Source organism: Pomacea canaliculata, linkage group LG6 (assembly GCF_003073045.1).
Source record: "Pomacea canaliculata isolate SZHN2017 linkage group LG6, ASM307304v1, whole genome shotgun sequence".
NCBI lineage: Eukaryota > Metazoa > Mollusca > Gastropoda > Architaenioglossa > Ampullariidae > Pomacea > Pomacea canaliculata.
This window is the reverse complement of record NC_037595.1, coordinates 8,980,949-9,005,553: the sequence shown is the minus strand read 5'-3', so window position 1 is coordinate 9,005,553 and position 24,605 is coordinate 8,980,949. Positions and strand designations below refer to the sequence as shown.

Below are 24,605 nucleotides of genomic sequence, written 5' to 3'. Positions count from 1 at the left end.
GCGATATGAGCTGCGTGTACGAGGCTTCCAAGCCACCGCACTTCACTGGGTAGATGAGCGTTCAATTCTTACCTTGCGCCGAGGCATCAAACTAAAAACTGAACCAACTGCTCCTACACATCTGGCGGCACGCGCAGACACTGTCTTTGACCGATTTCCGTCATGATCACACCAATCAATCATCGTAAGTCACTTGCTAATTGATTCAGCAGATTACCTAACTTCACAGGATTCTGTGCGCGTGTACACCTAATTTTTGCACTCTGATTCTCAGCAGTTACATGCTTGATGAGCCCACCCACACACACAACCAACCAACAATTCAACTGAGCTGAACTGAGCAGACAATGATTCTGACTGTATGCTGACCATCCATGCAATTCATTCATCGACATTAAAATATATTGTTTGACCAAAACAATGAAACATGTGCCTCTAATTTAGCATTATGTTGTTGTCGCTGTGAGCAAATTTAGTAATCAAAATCGACTTAATTAGTATACAACTGAACGCTCAAGTGCGACCAACCCCCATTCTCTCACGTTCACTTCTGCTCCAAGCTCACAAACAACAATAAGCACAGAAAACGCAAACATCTTGTGCTTCTGTCAGCGGCGCACTGAGTTTAGCCAACGGAGGTTTGAAGAATCACACTCTCAGCTCGTGCGTCCCTCCTACAAAGTCGTTGGTCAGGCTGTTTTCAAGTTCTCTAATTACTTGTCTAAGTGTCAGCGAAGTAAAGCCCAACCTGAACCTGTCGTGAGGAACAGCATCTCGCACCACTCGCACCTACAGCTGCACTACGTCACACCAATGACGTATTTGCTGCTTGACGTCACACGCATTCGTACCACTTAAATTCACGTCACGGATAAATGAGGGTCGGGCCCTCCTACCCCCCACCTCACCACCTGCCCATCGCTGGCTTATCTCCCCAACCCTCTGAGAAGCCGGGTATCCAGTCGGCAACTAGGGAGGAAGTATGCTGCGCCACACGGGTACCGAACTGACCAGAGCGCGCAATGTTTCGCTCTCACCACTAGGCTACCCGAGTCTCTCCCAACCCCTCGAGCTTTCACAGGTAAGACAAACATGGGTGTATCGCAGCCCTGGCACGATGCAACAAGTAATTAGACGATAAAATAGACCACGTGGTCTGTTACGAGACAGCCTGTATCCCACCGTTTAGCATGACAAGTCTTCTCCATGCAGGATCCCTCCCCCACCCCACACTTCACCAACCCAAGTTGAACATCATCTCCAATATTCATCACAATAAGAAGGGGGGGTTAAAAACAAACCACATATTTGCATTAACCCTGTTACAATTTCACAATGAGGAGACAGCAGCCCTGGACACAGATTCTCGTCCTGTTACATCACACATTCTCCCCTCCCACCCCCACTCACAATGTACAACGAATGTTTTTCATCAGAACAGAATCTCCTCCGTCAAAATCATGTGCAGCAACGGGCAACGAAGACAAAAAGGTCGTGGCCGAAAAGAATAACTAGTATTTATTTATTCGATACAATATATATTCTCACAAATAATTTTTTTCGTCTTTGAAAAGTTAGGTAATTACCTATAGAAAAATCTTCTTTCATGGTTTATAGCATCTCAAAAACAGCAACCATTAACGAATAAATGTGTAAAAAAAAATCACGACTCCTTGTAGACTGGTGTCTCAAAACCCTGACAAGCACTATAAGTTAGGTTTAGTAGTCGACCCTGTCGTTTCGGCCGATTCTAGGAGCACCACCATGAAGGCTCCATCTCGGAACCGACAGGCAAAACGGTTCCTCCGTGCCTTCATCATGACCATGACTGGAAATCTTCCCACGCGCACTCAATATCCTAATGTGCTTTGGTTTCTCTCTGTCCTATCGTGGTCGCTTCGATAATCTCGTCTCATGTGACGAGCGCACGAGAACGCATGCACGATATTCGGGGGTTTCCCATTACCCTGCACACACAAAAATTCTTCTCAGTGTTCACCTATCCTTTCACTCTGCCCGGCGCTTCTCTGTCACGTGACGATGATGTCAAACGCCAAGTGATAGAACCCGACCCACGCCGAGTTCATCACCAGATTCTCGCATCCAAAGCCCCCAACAGTCAGCGGAACGCTTCAACAGCCATCCCCAACCCATCCTCCATTGTCAATTCTTGCCATTGTGCGCATGCGTGAATTCTTTCGACGATCAAACACAACGTGCTTGTAGGACGCTGGCCGGGAGTGTGATCAAAACTTTGGTTTTCATCTGGCTTGACTCTCTGAAGAGGCCAGCCATTGGCTAGAGTTAAACCCAAAAAATAAATAAATAAATAAAGGAACAAACACAAATATTTCCCAGACTGGCATGGGACGGTACAGGGAGTGGGTGGGACTGGATACACAAGGACTCTTTTCTACTCGCAGGCCAGCTTGCCATCGAAGCTGGAGAGGGCGATGCCGAAGGCCTGAAGGGCGCACATGGGGTAGTTGTAGTCCATTGTAAAGACGTCCTCGGCCACGCGTCCGAACTGCATGACGATGTAGTCGACTGAAACCCACAGAAGACACCGGTACTGAAACTGTAGTTAGACATTCGTAGGCAAAACTAAAGAACAACCTACATTATCTAGGGTCTGTATACATGAAGCGGAGGTAACGTTAGTCCCCAATGTTAGCTACGGGGCCCAAAACAGTGTAATCAGGCGCAGACACGGGAGGTCATCGGATGATAATGTAAAGATTGTAATAATAGGCTGATTTATAATCCTATTGCGTACGGTTCATATGGTTTGCCATGACTGTACGTACTGATAAGAAAGCAGACCCGGAGGTAATAGTGTACCTCTGGTTCCTAGCCTGGGCACCAGAAGGATAATAATATACAATAGTCTACACAACTAAGTCGCACGCCAATAATTTTAATGAACGTGTTTGAAAAATTAATAGAGAACACTAATCGTGTTTAGACAATACAGAAAATTCTCAGCTCATCTTTCACCTTTCTGTGAACCAGACGTTCGTTTTGTCCCTCAAGTCTAATGTGCTAGCGTTAAGGTACCAGAATGGTGGTCCGTAGCTCTTACCGTCATTGTCGTGCACGATCTGGAAGTTCTTCACTGAGGCTTGTGTCACCCGTCCGTGGAAGTTCAGCACGTAGGACTGGGTTTCTGAGGACCGAAGCAGTGACAACATCATTGACTCTCCATCCTGGACAGGCAGCTACCTTCACCCAATGTGAAGGTTGCAACTCCCAAAATGGTAAACAGAAGCAACGACAACCCCCACAGCGACAAACAAAACAAAAATGCCAGAGATGCATACCGGAATATTATAAGTATGGAAACTTCCACATGCTCCTCTGATTAATGACCCTGTTTATTAAAACTTTCTCTGTTATAGCCATTCGGGCGTTTGTGTTGGAAATAGACGAAGAAGAAATTGATGATGACGACGACGACGACAAAGGGAAAGCGAACAGAAGAAAAAGTTAATGGAGGCAGAAGGAACATGCCAGTGAGTGGGGTAAGAGACATGACTGGTGACATCTTACCATCGTTCCACACCGGCGTCTTGTTGTGCAGCTCTAGAAGGTTCTCCATATTCTTCCTCTTCCACCGCTCTATCAAGCCGTCGTGGTTCTGCACAACAAAAGGCAACGCTCTAATAAAAGCATTCCCGCGGTCTCGCTCACGACGTCCATATCAAAAGCTTCCCAACCGCCCCCTGCCCCTGCCTGAACCGATGCCTCGCTGCACTGATCACAGCCCACTACTATCACCAGACCATTTTGTTTTATTCAACTTTTTGGCGTTTCGTATCAGTGACAACTTTCGCATTCCGACTTCTCTTTATCCTTTGCCAGGCTTGAATTTTTAGTCTCACACGCCAAAATTTCACATGCTGAGTGTACTTCTTTAAATTTTTATAATTGTTTTGCAATTTATTCTACCACCATTGCTTAACAACGTAGGGTGCAGCCAAATTTGATAACGACCCTGTGCATTAAAAAGCCCTCACTCACCCCTTGAGGTTTGATGTCCACCCGCTTGTGGTCGGAGGTCATGCCAGGAATGATGACAGTCATCTTGCGGGGACCCTTGAAGCCCAGAACATTAGTTTCCTACACAAACGGGAACAAAGCAGACAATAGTACCCTTCAGTCTCGTATCCCACAGAAACGCTTTCTTCTCCTGCACTGTTCCCTCCAACATGCGGCAGCCACTGACTGAAGATGAATGCATGCCCGGTAACCAAAGGTAGAGTTTACCGAATGCTGGAGATGTGCTGCGGAGCTTTAGGTAACGTGAGGCTTACGGCAAACGCCGATCACTGAGACTTACAAGCCAACACGAGCGCAAGACGTTTTTTCCCAGCGACTGGGTTTAATTCATTACAAAAATCGAACACTCGGAGCTAACGAAAACTGATTACTTCACGAAACACAAGCCTTTGAACATCGGAATTCTGGCCAGAGTTTTTGAAAACGTTCTGGCATCCATTGTGCATTTCAATTAAACCCGAAGTTAAAATTTAGGTCGATCCACATAGGATTTTCCAAAACAAATAGCAATAAAAAAATCATAACGCTTCTGTCACAAAACTAACAACATCGTTATGTGCTACAAAGGTGTCAGCAACTCTGCCTTGGGTGTCCCTTTAACAAACAGGTCAGCAGAAATACTTACGTATGCAATGGCCACCAGTTCCTGCCGTGCACCCGTGACGTGCCTACGGGGGTTCTCGCCATTGTCAAACAAGGTAAAATGTGTCCCTAGAAGATTGGACCTGCAACGTTGGGAAACAAAACCGTAAAATAAAAATAAATGAATAAAAGAACTCCAATCATCTCAATGCAAAGGGGAAAATCAAGGTTTGTGACACATCTGCTAAACCGATCAAGAAAAATAAAAGAGCTGAAATAACACGAAGCAAATGAGATCAGCTACGACAGAAAAAGACAACGGGGATACGGATGTCATTCTTGAATTGTGAGGCCTACTAAGAGGCAATGCACAGTTTAAAAAGTGATCCTCTAATTTATTGACAAAAAATATAAAGAGACTTGATGAGAGTTCTGTCCCTTCACCTAACAGGAGGTGGTGATCGTCTCAAGGAGAGCTTTTCCATTGTTTTTTTTTGGTTGTGCTTCGATTTGGATAAGTGTTGGACCTTCATGCTTACATGTGGTGCTGCTGAGTCCGCCTTTGGGTGAGATATTGCGCTTTATAAATTCCCACTTATTATTATGCCTTCAATATACCCCCGCCACCCGTGTGCCCCTCTTCCCACCACTGACCTGAGTTTTCCACAGTAGGATTCGCCTGTGCGAGAAAGGTCTGTGGGATCGGTGGATATCAGGTAGTTCGATGTTGCACTTTTCTTTCTTTTTCTGCCAGCGAGCAGAAACTTCTGACAAAAAACACATTCAGACATGAGCTTTAAAAAATTTGACAGCAAATCCACCAGTTTCAATTTTCCATCCTTATTAACAACCATGATGGAGGATTTTGTAAGCAAAATCTCTGAGACGATTACTACACTATAATGAAGGGTTTAATAAGTATACTATGTGACACGACCTTTATACCCACTTTTCGTACTAAATTTCTTCCTTCACATTGTGCACACAATTATTTCGAGAACAATTTGTTCTTCAAAGCTGGCGGAGAAGAAAAACGGTTTTATGGATTCTTCATCACACAAATATCCATACAAATGCAGCCAGCAGCCAAATAAACAACCAGAAGCCATATAATCACAAGTTCGCTCCACTCCACTCCGCTGTCTCCTGACATGCCGACCTAAGTGTCCACGTAGCCAGAATCCATACCTAGCGTCACGCGCACGGAAATGTCAAAAAATTATTCCCAAAATACTTGCCTTACTTGCTACAAAAAAGTCTTTCCGAACACCTCGTCTTGCAAAAAACATGTTTTGTAATAACCGGTTTTTGAGAAGTGAGAGAGGAGTGGGCAGTGTTCATCCTTACAGACACTCCAAGCTCAAGCTGCGTCTCCCTGCTCTAAGTACACGTTTCTGGCCCCATCCACACGCCAGGTTATTCCCGACCCCAAACAAACAACAAAAAGTGATAACAGACCAGGCGTACCTTTTTATTGTCCTCGAGTTCCATGTGGAGGTAGTAGGTGGGGAAGATGCCGCGATCGACGCCCTTCTTGTCGCGGGTGATTCGGCACTTGATGGTGTGACCCTGCGGTGCTGGCATCATGACAAACTCCTCCAGGTCAGACACACCCAGGTCCGACAGGTACGATGCCGGGGTACCCCCCTCTGCCAAGGTTTTGCCATCGGCGTCGTTGGAGTCCTGGTCTCCACCCTAAAGTAGCACCAAAGACTAGATATTAAAGGGGTACTATCGATGGTCTGATAAAGCAGAAGCAGCCACGAAGGTTTCCTCCCTTATACTGCTCGGCGCAGGTTCGACATGCCACTAGTGACGATGCTAGGTAATAGCGTTCATTTAGTTCAGCCTCTTGCTTGATAATGCCCTTGTCAGTGTTTGAAAACTTAACAAAACAATAAGTACTTTAATTTAGAAAAAAGAGAAAGAGGACAGTCACACCGTGGAGCTGGTTGCAGACCCTTACCTCATCGGGCCAGGTGCCGCCGCTGGCGCTGACGACGGCGAAGTTGGCTGTCTGGGTGGACGGAGGAGGGGCGGGCGACCGCGAGGGCTGAGGAGCGATGGGAGCGGACTCTGTGTCCACGTCATCCTCCTCCGCGTCTGTGATGAGGGTAGACGGGGTGCTGGGTGAATGGCGCTGCGAGGGACCTTTGTCTCTGTCCCGGGATCCTCCGCCACTGCGACCCCGGTGACCCTCGCTCAGGATGGTCTCTGTTTCTGAGACAAACGTGACACATCCGTGAACACCAGCAGACTGGCAAGACACTGTCATCGACCTCTTCGCTCACGTTTCCATTCACACAGGGGCAATGGAAAATACTAGGTCAGTGTGTTTCTCTCAGAGACAGCTTCGATTGTATCGACTGAAATCAATGGTAAGACGATGTGAAGACGCAGAAAGAAAGAGAAAGAATGTCACAGTATGTGATTAGGGAAAGAAAGAACTGATTTGCGCATTTTGTTTTCTTCGTGTCTTGTGCAATTCCCTGATGCTCTTCGCAGGAGGGATTGTAGCAATGGTGCTAATGCCGCAGTCTCACGACATCGTCCAAATGTGAAGCAAGTTTTCTCGGTCAAAACAGTTCAGTGTCTGAGACAGGACAGCACTGAGATGCCATTATTGCTGACTTAGGTGGATACATAAATATTATTAAAATATATGTCTATCCATTAATGTATGTATAAAAGTAATCAGTCGTTTCCTTACAGCCACGTGTCTTTTGACATGCAATCTGCGTGCATGCTAAAGTGCAAGAATCCATGCGCTCACGGGCGCGCACACGCATACTCCACCCAAAACTATGTTATTACTGAACAGAAGATAAAGTGGAAAAGGCAGTTTTCCGATTGGCTGAATCTAGGGAAATTAATTCTTTCCAATGGACACCAACAGCAGAATGTCATAATTACAAAAAGTTCTAAAATTCTCTTCTGAAAGGATTTTTTAAAAAAATTATTCTACGTTTACTTCCACTTCTACCAATGAACATGTTATTTCCCATGTCTGTCCCAACTAACAGCTCTCGATTTTATATTCTTGACACTGTCGTGTAAATACGTCTTTCCGTAACAACAACCAAATACTACAATAACTTTAGCAATATTCATCTGATATTTCTTATAACAACACAAGAATATACCCTTACTCTTTCCCTGGGGAAGACTTTTGTTACTGTTGTCACAGTGACAATAAAACACCACGCGCCTGTTCAACCCTACATTAAAGCCGTGCATGCTACCGTTAAGCTTTGTTTCAGTGCTGAATGTTTCAATGAAGCGGTGGTGTCAACCAGGTGAATATATTTTTAAAAGGTGGTCAACGCTGTCGTCGCGAAAATCCACCAGCAAGGCGTGCCAAAGCAAATGTGCATAAAACCTTGGAGAAGCCCCATGAGAGAGCGAAAGAGACAAATGCTGGTGAAAAACGGTGCCAATGTCTGTTTGAAACAAATAAACGTAAACACATTCACCCAATCATTCAAACACCCCATCCCACTCTGCTTTTCACACACTTCCCAACTACTACGAGCACACACACGTGGAGAAAGAAAAGCTGAAGAAGCAGGTGTGTTCAAAGGCTTGAGGTAGCCATGCAAAGCTCACAAGGTGGCAGCGTCAGCCATAGCTTGAGGGGCGAGAGGGCGAGAGAGAGAGATGAGGGGAGGTGGTGTGGATGTGTGTCTAAACGTAGGAATACGTGCAGTCAAAGCAAATCAAACCCGTGGCAGCCCAAACATGCAATCTGGTTACTTACGAATTTTGGGATGCCCTGAAAAATGTTCATCACTATGATATGATAAAGCAGAATTGGAGAGGCGTATCAAAAATCAGTCATAAATTGGGTAGGTGTTTGTGTGTGTGTGTGCGCTTGTCCAATAGAGAAAGAAAAAAGTCATGAGAATGAATGCATGTGCATAACTGCATACAGAAACTGCATCTGTCAATACTTAAAGCCCATATACAGATTATACAGAGCTCACAAATGCGACATGTGTCTTTTTTTTCAAAGTAGCCTTGAGAAAATATGGCGACACTGAGCCAGTTCAACAGCACATTATACACTCACCACAGAAACTGAACTCACTGATTACACTAACTTTACAAACGACATTGCTGCTCTTCTCGACATGACATTCCACAGGCCAGTGACACCAGCAGCACAACAATACACAGGAGGCAGGGAACTCCATTAAGTAAAGCACAACTATGATGCCTCACTGTGCACTTGGTGACAAGACTCTCGCTCACTCTCACCTGTGCTCATGGCAGGTATTTCATCACTGTCGCTGTCGCTGTAGTCGCGGGAGTCACTTGTGGTGATGTTGTTTATGATCTGGACATTCGTTGTAGAGGTGCCGGTGTGAAAAGTGCCGCCGTTGTTTTCATACACATTGCCTGCTGCTGGGCCCTCATATGCTACACACACACACATACACAGACCATACGCTAATCAAAACATTTCTTCACGGTTTTCAGTTTATGCTCAATTTTGTGTTTTCCATCATGATGATGTCAACACAGCGTTCTACTGTACTATGATACAATTTCTGGAGACTTGGGCAAGGATATGCTAAGTAGTTTACCTTCAGCAAACCTAAGTGTAAAATAGTTATAAAACCAGAATATCATGCCCTGTATAGAATCTTCTGTTCTCTCCACCTTTGACAAAGCGACACTTGTACACAGAGAAATGTCAACAATGATTGATTCACATAAATGTTCAATGTTTAATTTCTTTCCAAAGTCTGATGTCTAGTAGACTACCTTTACTCTAATCTTCAAAGTGCAGAAATAAAACTTAATCTGATTCACAAAGGTCAGTTCGATTCTATACAAATTAAAAAATATCCAATTACTGGAACTTTAGATTGTATGTTTTTCAGTAAGCACGGTGTACTTCATTTCCTGTTGGTAACTTAATATCTCTGGTGATGTCGAGAATAAATTTCATATTAAAATTAAAACATTTAATTTTTTTTTTCGAATGTGCATCCTAGATAAGGTTATGTCTCAGTGTGCCCTTTATGGGGCTGTGCTTGATGACAGTTATGAAATGCCTGGGTCACAATAAATCATCATCTAGGTATAATGAAAACATTTCCTTTGACAAGAAAATCAATACCAGTTGTAAAGTTCACATCATTTTTAACTGCATTTAATGAGAATATTAATTTTTGTGTTTTTTATGGGACGTTGTTTGCTTTCAAAGGTCCAGTGATTTTTAAAGTTTATTTTCATATTTATGAAACGTTCAATCCCCTCTACATCTAACAGAATCCATAAGCCACACTGTACCCTAAAATCTAACCCGACCTTATTTAACATTCATAAGACGTTTTTTATTTTTTTTTCAAAGGATGTCAACGACTATGACAATAACGAGGTAGAGAGTAGAGTGGGGACAACAAGTGTGTGGGGAGAGCGAGACGGTAAAGAAGGGGGGATAACCTACCAAAGTCTGGAACACCGGCCGCGGGCATGGAGTCCTTGACGAGGGGTCGGTTCTCCTCTCGGTTCTTGCGACCTGAGTTGGGGCGACTGTTGTCATTGGGCTGCATCATGAGGGCAGCCTGTCGCTTCTTGCGAGACTGCTTCTCGATGATGTCCCGCTGGAAAAAGAAAGCAGTTAATCAGTCAGTCGTCCCTTGACCGGCACCTGTCGGTGGGGTTGGGGGAAGAGAGAGCACACAGACCCGGCAGCTGTCAGGACCACATCTGTAGAGCAGAATCGGTACTATCAGGGATTTGTACAGATTGTGCTTAGTAGTGTTCCTTATCTTATGGCTATGCCAGTTCCTACCCAGTCTAGCCATTGCCAATGCTGCTGTTGCGATCCTGATGCGGATATCTGGCGTCGAGCAGCCGTCCTTGGAGAGGGTGGCTCCCCAGTACTTGAAGCTGCTTATCTATTCGAGCCTTTGATATAAATCTCTGCTTTGCCGCTGCCCTTGACCATCACTTTGCTCTTTTCAGTGATGGTCTCCAATTCCATTCACATTTGACCTGTCAGTCTGTTGGATGAGGTCTTGCAGTTCTTTGTCAGTGTCTGCTAGCAGATCTATGTCACCTGTAGAGCGTAGGTTGCAGATCGGCCATCCACAATGGAAATGGAAGTATGGTGGTTGTGGAAGGTTTCGAGCATGATGTTCTCCAAGACAAGAAAATATTAAACAGCACCAGTGACAGGGGACATCCTTGACATACGCCTACTGTGGTGCGAAGTAAACTCCTATTTGGTTATTCAGCGCTGCACTCGCTGAGCTATTGCATAGCGCTTCGATGACTTGAACGAGGTCCTCTTCGATGTTGAATTTTCGCATCACATGCCATAGCCCCTCGTGCCAGACTCTGTCAAATGCCTTTTTAAAGTCAATGAAGTTGTGATAGAGGTCCTTCTGATGCTGAATATGTTTTTCTATAAGAATGCGACAGCAAAAGATCTGCTCAACTGTGCTTCTACGTGGTCTGAAGACAGCCTGTTCTTCCTCTGCGGTGGTGCTGATGTGGCTCAAAAGACATCGACGAGTTTCAACTTCTTTCTAAAAATGTCCGTCCAACGGACACTACTTCTCTTTCACTTGGCATGTCATTGTCATAGTTAAAGTCCCCTCCCCACCTTCTGATGTCAATCTCCTCAACCTTATCTTTCGGGCCTTCTTCATGCACTCCTGCTTTCTCTCAAATATTTCGGTCATTCGTTCTCTTTCTCGTTGTTGGCTTCATCCCAAATTCTCTCTTTGACACAAACACACGCGCGCGCGCGAGCGCATACACACAAAAACGCTCACTCCCACACACCGCTCCACCACAAAATATATATATTAGCACCGTACTGATAACAATGCACACACTCACCCATTAGAACACAGGCACACAGCTCCATACACACGCACACATTATTACAGATACATATCACACCACACAGAAGGTAGGGAAGGGTGGTGAAGAAAGACCATAGAAAACCAAACTGATAAATTTTGCAATGGGGTCTACACTTTCTTTACTATGTTCACCCACCCACTCACCACGTTCAACACCGTGTGTTGAATCATCAGATACACTGAAACTCGAGCAGGCTGTCGTGGCGGCCAGGATTACTCGCCGGGTCCGGACTGACAGCGTGATGACGCTCGATTTAATGGCTTCTTGTTGCTATGGAAGTCTGGTCGGCTACCTGAACTCCACTGGCAATCCACCCGACGACACGCATCCCTCTCTGCTTCCCCGGTCACGGTCTACATACCAATGGCCCGGTTCGTATCAGTATTGGTTAGTCTCCAGTCACCAAAACTATTGTCTGCTTCAAATCCCTGACATGCAGCCGGCCTATGTCATATGATTGGACAAAAGCGGATCCAAAAGGTAGTTACTTGGCATTCTTTTCTGTTGATCACCATGACAACATGTGCTGGAGCTGTGATGGAGGAAAGGAGGAATTTTCAGACATTCTGCCTTCCCCCACCACACACACACACGAATCTTTCGTCTCTAGTGTTAAGAACGCCGAGTCCTCGTCTTTCCGTTCGAGTTCCAAACCCTATCCAGTTCACCTGGCGGACTCCCTCCATCATCCTAATGAATAGCTTCCCCCCCCCCTTCCACCAACACCACCACCACCATCATTATCACCACCCCGGGTAAAAATTTATAATTTTTGAAAAGCTAACACTGCCTGCTTGTCTTGCGGAGAATGAGAGGGGGAACTACAGTGGGTCATAAAGAACAACAACAAACCAACCAACTTACACTTACGACGATGAGACCAAAACCACTCAATTAGCCGGTGTTGCACGATGAACAAATGCCTAATAGCGGGGAAAGAGCAGCACCTACGGATTTCCTGGCGACAAACCACGACAAACATCCTCTGGAACCTTGTCCAGTGCATCCAAACAGCAAACAGGGTTTCCACGCACTGTAGCTGTCAGACGCCGGTCAACTTCTCATGGATTATGACGAAGCTTTCGACATACTTTGCATCTGTCTGTCTCGCTCTGGTGAACACACGCTCAGTGCGACCACGAACTTTTATGTAATGCTAACTCCGTGGTGCGAGTTTGAACATCAGGCTCGCTGTCTTTGTGATCTGACGAAACACCTTCAGTGTCATCCTGTCCAAGCAGTCGTCTGCAGCCAGCTGCCTTCGCTCTCTGATGAAACACCTTCATGGACACTTCGAGAACACTCATACAACTCTTGATGAAAAAGTAACCACCACTACAGCGTGTCAAGGCACGAGACAGAGAAGACAATTTAAAAGCAAGCACTCACCTGGTTCGCCAATTTTGCGGTTGTCACTTCATCCTGAATGCTGCAACAACGAAAGCAAAAGAATAAACGGGACGAAGGGGACGAAACAAAACAAAAAACGTAAATGTGTGCGCGCGCACAGGTGCGCATGTCACACGTTATATATGGGGGAAGAGAGCACGGAGCAAAGAGACAGACGGCTTTACGGGGGTGTGACGTGTAACTTGGGGAGTGCGGGGGAGAAGGAGTGTGTAGAGGGGTGGAATGACAAATGGAAAAGATTGTGTGGAATGAGAAACTCGCACAACTCTAGAGGAAAGAGATTTTTGAAATAGGATATCAAGGACACCAAGTTTTTTTATCTAAACAAAATAAATAAAAGTTACAATTACGTGTCAATGAGATGATTTCAATGCGGAACCCTGTAAAAAGATAATTAATACTTCAGGGGTCATAAACATGAATACGGTGTACCCCATCCATCCCCAACCCCACGCACGCACACATACACACACCGCTCAAGGAAAAGGCGCATGACAACAATTGTGTTGACGTGGCCTGACCTTAAATGCCTGGCAACAGAAGGTTACAAACTCTGTAAGATAACTGCAGCACAGCTTTAATGCTTCCTGGACTCCCCTTCTTGCGACACTAACACTGTCGTGACTCACACTAGGAGTTCATAAGAATTCTTAAGTCGCTTGTTCACCTGTCCAGTCACGAAGTGCAGACACCTTAATGTAGCTCACCTGTCTGTGCCACCTCGCGCCAGTACGTAGAGAGACCAGGGGTGGGGGTGACAGTAAACAAAGTGTTGAAAGAAAATGACATGGAGGTGGGCAAGGGTCGGGTGGCGGTAGGCAAAATAAGAATTACCAATATATCTCCCCACAACCTGCTCGACTAAACACTGCGTGGCCAGGTTGCGTGATTTGTCAACATTAACATGGAGCCTCGATTGCCCAAGCAAGGTTGTTTTTTGTCAACTACTTTTAAATTAGCGGCTAGCCACCATCTTCCAATGTATAACTTGCTTACTCTGTGTGTGTGCTATAAAGTTAAAGACACAAAACAATTGCTCACGTGTCTCCTTTCTCTGTTCCTCAGTGCAAGAGAGAAAGAGAGAGACAGCGTGCATGTGCATATTTTCTCTGGTAACCAATAAATATTCGGACAAACATGGATTTACGGCGATCGTGAGTTCCCCGAAGGCAGAAGATGTTTACTTTCGGAAAGCGCTCTCAGGTGGAGATAGCGACAGCGATGAGCCGTCAGCTGCAGTCACGCGACTGACGAGGACATGATAATCAAAGGGCGTCGTGAGCGCAGTTGTGGATGCGGATGAAATGTCCGTGGACATGCAGAGACACGACCCGCCATCGAGGTCATCTTCAGGTCAGACTCCCTCGGACATCCCTACCACGTAAGTATACAGCACCAAGAGGCAAAGGGGGTGATAGGAATTCACTCCATGCAGTACCCCCATTTCTTAATAGGAGTTTAGTGCAGCAGGTCCACTGGTTGGAGGGGACTGCTGTATGTTGTTGTTCCCTAAAACCCCGGATGTACGTCGAGTTCGGTGTCTGCTGTGGCCTTGTCCATTTTTGTGCGTCGTTTACCTCTATCTTTGATTGTTCTGTGACTGTGCCAAGTCGTCTCCACCTGTAGACCGCTCCCTCCACTAACAGTCTCTGCAGCCAACTGTTCGTGTGAGCCAACTCGTCTGAAGCTGTTCGCCTGATGAGAGAGCTGGTCATTATTTCTCTGCATTCTAACTTTTTGTTTCTGATCTGCGGACCGTGAACTCTTCATGTTTCTCAACTACGGACCTTGCTGGTCGCTCCATGTTTTGTGATCCGCGCGTGTACACGACGTGCACTGCACGCGCAACGAGCACTGTGTTTATCTCTTCCATCTGAAGTGTTAGTCGACACGAGAAAATTCCTGGAACAAGAGGCAAGAATTTTCTCGTGATCACTATCACTTCTTTGGGTCCAGTAATGACAACCATTTGTTGTCATTATTATTTATGCATGTGTTGTTTTTGTAAAGACCCGTCTTGATGTTGGGTAAAAGCGCTATGAAAATTATCATCTCAATACCTTCCGGCTAGTACAAATGTCGGGCGAACTGCGTATAAAGAATGTATATGATCGATGATCAACAGCTAGGGATAACTATGTGGCCTCAGTTGCTGACATGGTGTAAAACACTAACCAACTAGGAACAACTGTCGGCAGACATCCACACTGCCACAAAGCGGAGTAGCGAGACAACGAGTGGTGACTACAATTCAGACTACCCTAGTCCCCTCCATAACCTTAGCGGTTGTTTCAAAACACATATATTATGCATGATGTAGCGGCTTACTTTCCAAATGACACTGGGGCCATGTATGAGGTTATTACTCTTCTCAGCCGGCCTGTATTTTAAAAAAAAAAACTAACCTGAATTTGCATTTTGCTTCAACTCGCGTACACAGACACACAGACATTAAATACTGCGAAACTTAATACTGCTACTGAATCATTTAAAATCTACGTTCAAAGAAGTCTTACAAAAAAGCTAACCACCTTGGATATATAATTATACATATAGGTGGTGCACACCCACACACACGAGGTGACAGATGTCTGAACTTTGGAACAAACAGCGACAACAAGCCAAGCTTAAAACAAGCACGGCTCCAGCAAACCTGCCAATCACAGCCAGCGGTTTTGTTTTTGGTTTTTTCATTATTTGGTGAAGGATGGGGGTTGTTTTGTTTTGTTTTGTTTGTTTTTCGCCGTCGACTGCTGTCGTCATTCATTTCTTATCACGCAGGCGATGGCAGGCCAGCCAACTCCCGCGTCCCAAAAGGTCTGGCGTGAGGCGAGTTCATTCATTATTTTCACTCCCTGGGAGGTTGGGTGAGGAAGACGATAGCAAATGTCCAGCTCCGCGTTCTTCGTGTGACAATCGATGCTGGCGCTGGGTTCGAGTCCAGACAGCGAAGTGGGCCACCAAGCCAAGGTCAAAGTTCTCACGAAAACATGCCATCTTCGTCCACTTACGGTTTTTTTCAAAGGAAAAGTCTTTTCTTCAAGTTAACATGGAGGGGTGTGGTGAGGAAATTGGATGTCCCACAGTCTCAGCCATACCTTGGCGAATGCAGAGGCGAACAAGTCTGAGCTGCTAAGAATGCTGACCATGGATCCAGTGTCCCAAACTTCTCTGCCAAAACCACTGGTCTCCTGTGAACTTTACACACAGCTTTGCCAAACTTAAATGTTCCACGATATTTGCCCTGTCACTAATGAGCTTTAAAAAGGCAAATACTGTCGAACATTTGACCAAGCTTTGCAAAGATTAAATAACCGTCATATCAAACGCATAACAATGCCACCCCGTCTGACCAAAGGTTGGCAAAGATTTTTTCGTCACGACTGTTTTTGAAAACCTTTGTCAGTTGGTCAAACATGTGTCCATGCTTACATGGTTTTAAAAAAAAAACTTTAAATCATCGCCGGTCTGTGATGAGTGTGTTTTCTTGCCGCACGACTGGCCAGTGAAGCTAAATTGCGCCACCGAGTGTTCCAGTGTGGACGATGACGTCACTACCGGTCTTCACTCGCCATCCGTGCAAGAATGACTGTAGCCAAGGCAAAGAGTAGGGAGGACAGCGGTGCAAGGAGGGCTATGTGATAACATACACGAATTGTGTTCTTTCTATACGGTGGTGGTCCTGTGGTAGCAACTCCAGCCCCGTTAGGATGGTAGCAGACGACAGCAACACAACGCTCAGCACCGAGAGCGCATCTCGCTGTCCATGGTGAGCATTCTCCCGCGTGGTGCCATTCCCGTGACCACGGTCACCAGCACAAGCAGATGAAGACAAAAACTGAGCGATAACTTGCGTTACACACTTGATCTTACCACAACATGGGATTACACCAAATGAGGACATGGGGAGTTGTCCCCCTTCTTTCCTCTTCGATTTACTTTTTGTTGTTTTGTTTGTTTCTTTGTTTTGAGGGGTGGTTGAGGAGGTGGGGAGTTCGTTTGAACCCGTTATTCGAGAATCTGTGCATCCTGCCTAATCCATGAGTTAATTAATGTAAGAGTTACGGCTAGAATTACAATCATGGTCAGCAACCTCAACGGGTCTGCTTCGTGTCTGCCTACTCGAGTATTACCTCTAGTCGACAGAAGGAGATGATTAGTGTAGAGAAAAGACATACGGAAGGGGCAGGGAGGATCTAAAGAATGGATCTTGCTACAGATACGACCACCAAGATGAGCTACACTTTCCTAAGAAATGCGATATTAAAAGATTTTGTTGGATAACGGAGACGCGTATGTGACTGAGTGTGTGCGTGCACGCGCTTGCATGCTATGTGTCTGTCGGTGTGCATGCTGCGTTATCTTTATTTGGGATCGATTCTGGAAATGAGAGGGACTGTAATTCCACGTATGTCCAGCTGTAGAGACAAGACGACTATGACATCGTTGACGCTGATGACAACGACCATGGGATGCAAGAACCCACACAACTAGCTTAGTGCATTTCACTCACCTGCCTGGAGGCCCGTTCATGGTGAAGGATTCCGTGGGTCTGTAAACACACACAAATAATGCGAGGTCAAAGTCTGAGAATTTGTTATATATATATCTTCTGTTTTTATTTTTCTGACATTTTTTTTTTCTTGTTTGCTGTGTTAAGTTCAGAAAGAGTCTAACAAGTAACCTAACTACACAACCACGCAGTCGGAAATAACAAAAATCTGAACAAGCAAGACAAGGAAACCGACTAGCCAGAAATAGAAAATTAATTAGAAAAAAAACTACAGAATAAATTGGAAAACTTCACGAGCTCCGCCGATCTGCAGTCCTACTTAGCAAGCCGACCACATCAGCGAAAGATAAGGATAAAAGAGAAAAGAGAGCAATGAGCGTAGAAGCAAAATAAACAAAAGGAAAATGTATAAACGAACGGGCATGCAACACGAATAAAAAAAAGAAAGACAAACCCTTACAAGTCAAAATCAATAGCGATCATATTACAGGGCTGATGGAAGTGATTTCTACCTCTGCTCCACAACTTAAGGACAGAGAAATTCAGGGGCTGGCCTAATAAAATCACAATGAAGCAGAAAGGTCGCTTCGGCTTTTATGTGGCTCGAGGAAATTGAACTGTACACACACGCTACCTCCTTAAATAACTCTATTAGCCCGTCACTTTTGATGATGATGGAAACATCATAATAACGGGCGACAGACAGAAGGTTGTAGCTGCCATGCATGCCAGCACCCATCGACCAGACCAGACACCAGTCCTCTCTCAGGCATTCCAAAATTCGCTTATCTACATTAACTAAACAGGGAGGCTAGTGGAACTGAGCATTCACTACTACTTCAACCACTTCACCCATCACAAACAAAACACGACACACAAACACAAGCGGACGACAGGAGCAGCACAGCACTTGACAGGACTGACAGTAATGTCGCCGACCATCAGGACACGCATGGCTGACAAGGACGAGGGCGAGGCTGGGGAAGGGAAATAAAAACTTCGAGGTGACGAAATAAAAGATGACAAGAGCAGGAACACATTATTATTAACGGCACTCAATGTACGCTAGCCAATGGGCTTCAGCATTGTCGTCGTTGCAGTCTGTAGTGTCCAAGGTTGAGGACCCCGTTGGTTCAGTCGTTGTAACTAAGATCTGTGCGCAGTGTGTTTCGCTAAATTGCTAATTAATAATTTTACAAATACTCGAGGCCACAGCGCACATGCCCAATAAACGAAGGGTGGTTGTTGTGGGGAGAGGGTTTCTGGAGAAGCTAGGTGTTTTTAAAAAAACTGGGCACTTCGACCAAATGACCCAACAAACAAGTTAATTATTGATTTAAAAAAAATGTGGAGAGCTTACACAAATCACTAACATCAACAATGAAAGGCAAGATAAATGTTTGACTATCCTAAATATCTAGAGTGCATCGTTTGTCATGTCTTCCTGCCACTAATCCAGAAATCTAGTGAGTCAAAATAATTATGTCCTTAACTATCACAACTCATACACTACACTAGTTTACATATACATTCGCACGCTCCACATATTCACGCATTCACATGTCACAGCAAGACTGAATTGTCTTTGTTGCGTGGACCAGAATTGTCCCTGGTGGTATAGCACACAACTGCCCTTCGTTGACTCAAAGATTTGTCCCTTGCTAAATAGAAATGTCCTTTGTTTATGGCACCCAGTGTCCTTGTTGCCCTCCCCATGCGACGTTCCTTGTCTGGAACACTTGATAAACGAAGACTTGGATTTAATCAAAGTCGCTCTCGCCCTGATGTGCATGCTCCAAGAGTTTGGTGGCGCAGCAGCGATTCTGGGTCCATCAGAGTGTTAAATTCCCGGATTCGACTATCCGCTCACCTATTACAACTGCTACATAACGTATGGTGACGTGTCAACTGAATGTCTGATGTGCAGAATACCAAGTATCGCGCCAGGTCTTAGTTCAACAAGTAAAACATTTGAATCAAATACGACTATGACCTTAGTGTCACTGTAATCTGTCACGTGTGTTTTAGATAAAGAGGGGCTTGTGGCTTACAAGATTTAGAGGCGTAAAGCCCCGCGGCCCCTAATGGGGGGTAAACAAGCTTGACATGGGAAATATCCATTTGTTTGGGGAGCAGCAGGGGACGTGAACAAGCTGGATAGGGAATTACAGACACACCTTGTACTAAAGGTACAGGCACGAACGACTCAACACACAGGGCAGTTGTCCTTCAACAAGGCTTCCCAACTGACAAACCCCAAAACAACCACTGAACATAATCTGACACAAACAAGTAATACATCGAGACTCGTTGCTGGATGGGAGACACGAGAAGAGGAGTAGTGTGGAGAGGGAAAAATAAATGAAAAAAGACATATAGAGGTGGGAGGAGATGAAGAAAGAGAGATAGCCAGACAGCTCTATAAAAGTCAGGATGCAAGGCAGACTTTGTTTTGATGCAAGAAAACATTTAAAAGATATGTTTAGTCAACATCATAATCAATGGTAAACACAGCTGCCTGCTACAGTTCATAACACAAGAGCTAACACCTAAAAATCAAATTACTCAATCAAGACAATGAGAAAAATCTTAGTTTCAGATGCAAATTTCAAAGGATGCCAGAGATAAAGTAAACAGAGCGCTGATAAAATAATACAAGAGAATTAAATAGTCGTTATCATTATTCGTGAGTAGGGTGTGTGTGCGTGTGTGCACGAGAGCGTACTGTAAACGCAAGAACCCACGTAGATGTACAAAGATTGGAGAACCGACCGAGTGAGGAAGGAAAAAGCATGAATAGGAAGGGGAGTCACAAACAGCGACACACATACAAACCAATTAATTTACTGGTTTCACTGATCGAGCAGGAAGACTCGCCAATATCAGTACAAAGAGAGGGTAAAAGGACGAACAGTCCGACAGAAAGGAACAGAATCATGAAGGTAGACACAGAGCTACAGAGGTGGTCGTCATCACATGGTCGAGGGGCTATAAATGTCCCAGTATTACCCATAATTGTCTGCTGAGAATGCTAAGGATGACAGACATCTTCGGGCAATTCTGAAAAAGGGTCTCACTTGTATTTGCACTGTAAATGCCGCCACACCGGAGACATGCCGGCAATTTCAGCATAAAGATGTATGTCAAGATTGCGCGGAGAAGGAAGATCAGGAGGCTGGAGGGCAGGCAAGGAAAGGAGTGCAGGTCTCCCATTCTCCATGCAGACACGCGTGTCATCGTATGTCTTGGTCATTTAAATCGTTCATTCGATCACAGCACAACACACACTTTTGTTAACAGCGATTCGTCTGTTCACACACTCCGTAATCAGTACAACAGTACAGCTCTCGTGAGTTTCTGCTGCTGCAGCCTCCTCCCTTTCGGCACCATCCTGCCCATTCTGAACGTTCCTCCGTTTCAGCGTTCGCAACCATTGTTATGCTAGTGATTTTCTCCCACTCCTCCCTTCATAAATCTGACACCAAATGAAACTGAAACCTCTTCCCGCTCTCCAGTTCACATAGTTAAGGTCCGGTTAGACTGAAAAAACGTCGCCCGTGATGGACTGCCACACTCCATCCACCTGTGGTCATAGCTGCCCACTGCAATCAGCGGACTCCCTGCATGCCAGATCCACGATTTTTATGTTGTTTGTTTTGTTTTGTTTTGTTTTGTTTTTTTGTTGTTTTTGTTAGATCTCCCCCACCCTTTCCCAACTCGGCTTTGTTAAAAATTGTTTTCTTGTTACTTGAGAAGAGGCAGTAAAAAGTCCCATGACATCAACAAGCAGGAGCAAAGAACCAAAGCACAGCATGGCACCACATACAGCTGTTCGCCTCCCTTTTATCAATAACTCTTTACTACTAGGGTTAGGGTTAGTTATTGTTTAACTGCAATCTACTGGGACTTATGTAACGTTTGAGATTAGTGGACGACTAATCAAGACTCAACCCGCCTGTGCTTTTACCCGTTCAAACCAGAAACCACGTACTTCAGCTATGCTCAGTCCTCCCCAGAAGTCCGGAAGTGGGCGTTAATAAAGTGCCGAGAATACTTAGTCAAGTATCTTTGTTTCCTCCGACCATGGCAAATACGCGGCTGTAATATTATAACAATAATAATTGAATCTCAAGAGCGCATATTCCCCTGTGGAGGTAATTCTCCCAGCAAACTCCACGACAGCCGTGCCTGACAACCCACAGCCTTAGACGTTAATTGACGTTATCTTAAGACCAGTTCCCACAGCACGACTACAGCAATAGTCGCATCTCCTCCAGATGTCTTCAAACACATACACACAAAAACAAAACAATAAAAATAGCAACCAAAAAAGAGAGCATCTTTCAGCTTCCAGAAAGAGATTCCCTCCCACAACTTTTGAGTAAAGTAGGTGTCTGCAAAGAGAAAAGTCGATCCCAATTCGATAAAAGCTCGATACTGTTGTCGTTTTGGATTTTTTTTTTTTTTTTTTTAGGTGGTGGGACTAGTTCTTGGCGGCACATTTCCTGGAATTAAGTTGCGCCGTGTGAGTGCAGCGTACCAGCCGCGGCTTCATGATTAATGACATGAGGGGCAGCGGGGGACCCCGATAGCTACGCTGTAGTCAGGTGGTCATTTTTTTTTTCTTCTTGTCTCTCGCTCTCTGCTAGAATAAAACTTTGCAACGTCGAGTACGACCAGCATCGTTGACCACAGGAAGGAGCTTGGTGTACACAACAAATTCTCTCTCTCACTGACCTGTCGCACTACTGCGTTAGTCTACAAAGGCGCTTTTAATACAATGGCTGGGAAATAAGGTAAACAGTGCAATCAAATATTCGACAATGCCTTTCAAGGATTTTTATAACTGTATCCATCAGAAGACGTCACAGATGAAGGCGAGCTGATTTCCAGGACAGTGGCGAGGATAACAACGGCATTCTCTAGAGGTATCGGTCTGGATGATGAAGTGAGGATTCAGTTGCCCACTGTATTCGCGAAAGCAGTAACCATGGTGTCTAGTGAGTTATGTCGCTACATATCAGGGCTTTGGTGTGCATGTCCTGTGGGTCTGCCTGTCTGGGACTCTGCCAGAAATATACTGTTGGTCTCTCGGTGGGGAGTAAGGCGCTATGGGAGATAACTATGTAACGTCACGTGGAGTGAGTCTTTGTGGTCAGGGTGGGGAGAGTGAGCAGGAGGGATGGCAGCAGGGCACTGATCAACAGGAAGGTACGCACTTCCGGTCTACCTGAAGCCTCAGGTGCACCGTGACGCAAGCTGCTGGTCCCACCCGCGCAAAGGCAAATGGCCCGCGTGTCTTGCTGCATATTCTTATTGCACAGCTAGTAATGGACCACAGCCGGCTGCTGCTATTCCGGTCGTTGTGCCATTAGCATCCATCAAGGGACGACCGCAAATGGCTGATGAATGTCAGGGACTGAAGTGCACCTCGCTCTCCATCAAGGTAGAAACCATTTAGTTGGCGACATTGCTGCTTTACCTCCCGGTAATCTTTAAGAGGCCACCGACCCCTCTGCGATCTCTACTTTCCCAAGTTATATTGCGTACGCAACGTAGCCACCAGTATCATAGCAACCAAATACAAAAATAGTAATAAATTTTAGAAAAAATAGCGCTGGAGGATGTAAGTTTGAGAAAAGAGACATGCGTTTGTGCGTTTGTTCCTTGTCTGTGAATCTGAGCGCATGTTTATGAGAGACAGAGTGTGTGTGTGTGTGCGGACGACAGAATCAACATGGAGGAGCGAGGCCACCAGTCTTTTCTGGCAAACAACCAGCAGTGACCGACGATGTAAGGATGCAGTACCGTCTACACAGGCCTTCACGCTGACCTGCGCAGACAGCAAGTGATCTAACCACGCACACCCGCGCATTACCATCGCAATACGCTATCAATATCTACTGAGCAGAACATTTTAAGCAAAATGTAAATTATGTAAAACCATTAATTCACCTCCCCTACACCAAGTTCCTGTCAACTTTTTATACTGACCTCGGTTGTCAGGTTCTCACTCACTGACCCTATTGTAAGGCTCTAGTCCCCTGACCCTACAGGCAGGCTCTCTGCCAGTTAGTCCCAATCATATTTTTATCCGATGACCGTTACTGTTTAGGGAGAATATTATCCCCGTTGCACATCTTTCAAGTACAAACCAACTGAAAATGTCGATACTTGAACATACGTCTGCACCAGAGTATACACCAATCTTCATGTTAGTCTATCTGTTGGTTGAGATCGATGTCAAGCTGGTCTGAATAGCAGTGAAAGTGACTGTCCTTGGTCCTGACTAATCAAACATTAAGCCGAAGGAACACGCAAGCCTTGTTACCCAGACAACCAGGTATCCATTTCATTCACCTTGGTCAAAACGCACAAAGGATCGAGGGTGGTTGTTGTGGGGACTGGGTTGTGGGAGCCACAATAGGAACAGCTCTTATGAAGTGGTGATTCCAGGCATGTGATCAGAACTAATCTTAGCTGTAAACGCAGGCACTGTTTTACAACGTTCTATAAATTTCTGCTCAAAACACGCTCGCCCGCTGTTTATTTACCACTTATCTACGATGTGCGTTGTTTAAATAGTCTACTGCGCACGTGGCCTGGCGCCAAGCATTTTCTCTGTAGGGAACTTCTGAATAAGGGCAAAGTGACAGCAAGCTACCCACCCTAAACTTTCGTGTGTTTGTGTTTTAAGCCAAGGGAAGCCCAAAAATAATAGTAGCGACAGTACCGAGTGTTGACGAGCCATCTATGTCAGGAAAATCCATCACGAGACTCTAGACGTCGACCAAAAAGGACAACCTCTTTGGTCCTCCAAAAGCCTTAATGTGCGTTAGTGAGAGAGAATGGGAGTAATTTCAACTGAAGAGAAACGACTTGCCACCAGCGACGTTACCCGGCAAAATGGTTTCCAGATATAAAACTCGCGAGAAAAAACGCGAATCTACGAGGATTCCAACCACACTGCAGGTGCTCGCGGCCTTGAAAGCTCTGTTAGGAGGGGGTAACCGGATTGAGCCTGTTACGTTACACCCGAGGCATTGCCTATCTTCCACCCGCCGATCTCGATATGGAGTCTCCGGGCGGAAAAGCGATGTGGCGAGTCGTGCGCCGTCTGACATCAACTAATCGGCTGGCAGCGTCGCGCCAGCCA

The 24,605-nt window shown here is 45.3% G+C and overlaps 1 protein-coding gene across 6 annotated transcripts in view; it reads right to left on the bottom strand.

The window, feature by feature from the left end:
* Positions 1 to 87: 87 nt before the first annotated feature.
* The window catches only part of LOC112566089 (tubby-related protein 3-like), a 43,159-nt gene continuing 18,641 nt past the window's right edge, over positions 88 to 24,605 (bottom strand). For 4 of the 6 annotated variants that reach the window (XM_025242037.1, XM_025242042.1, XM_025242039.1 and 1 more), the window contains 13 exons: positions 17,450 to 17,488; positions 12,916 to 12,955; positions 10,097 to 10,253; positions 8,899 to 9,060; positions 8,399 to 8,413; positions 6,608 to 6,861; positions 6,109 to 6,336; positions 5,296 to 5,408; positions 4,685 to 4,784; positions 4,021 to 4,119; positions 3,550 to 3,637; positions 3,083 to 3,166; positions 88 to 2,547 (listed from right to left, as the gene is read on the bottom strand). In XM_025242037.1, coding sequence (XP_025097822.1) covers positions 2,414 to 2,547; positions 3,083 to 3,166; positions 3,550 to 3,637; positions 4,021 to 4,119; positions 4,685 to 4,784; positions 5,296 to 5,408; positions 6,109 to 6,336; positions 6,608 to 6,861; positions 8,399 to 8,413; positions 8,899 to 9,060; positions 10,097 to 10,253; positions 12,916 to 12,955; positions 17,450 to 17,488 — 1,513 coding nt within the window. In that variant the 3' untranslated portion in view covers positions 88 to 2,413. The remainder of the gene's footprint in view (positions 2,548 to 3,082; positions 3,167 to 3,549; positions 3,638 to 4,020; positions 4,120 to 4,684; positions 4,785 to 5,295; positions 5,409 to 6,108; positions 6,337 to 6,607; positions 6,862 to 8,398; positions 8,414 to 8,898; positions 9,061 to 10,096; positions 10,254 to 12,915; positions 12,956 to 17,449; positions 17,489 to 24,605) is intronic. The other 2 variants (XM_025242040.1, XM_025242041.1) reach the window with 2 other exon arrangements.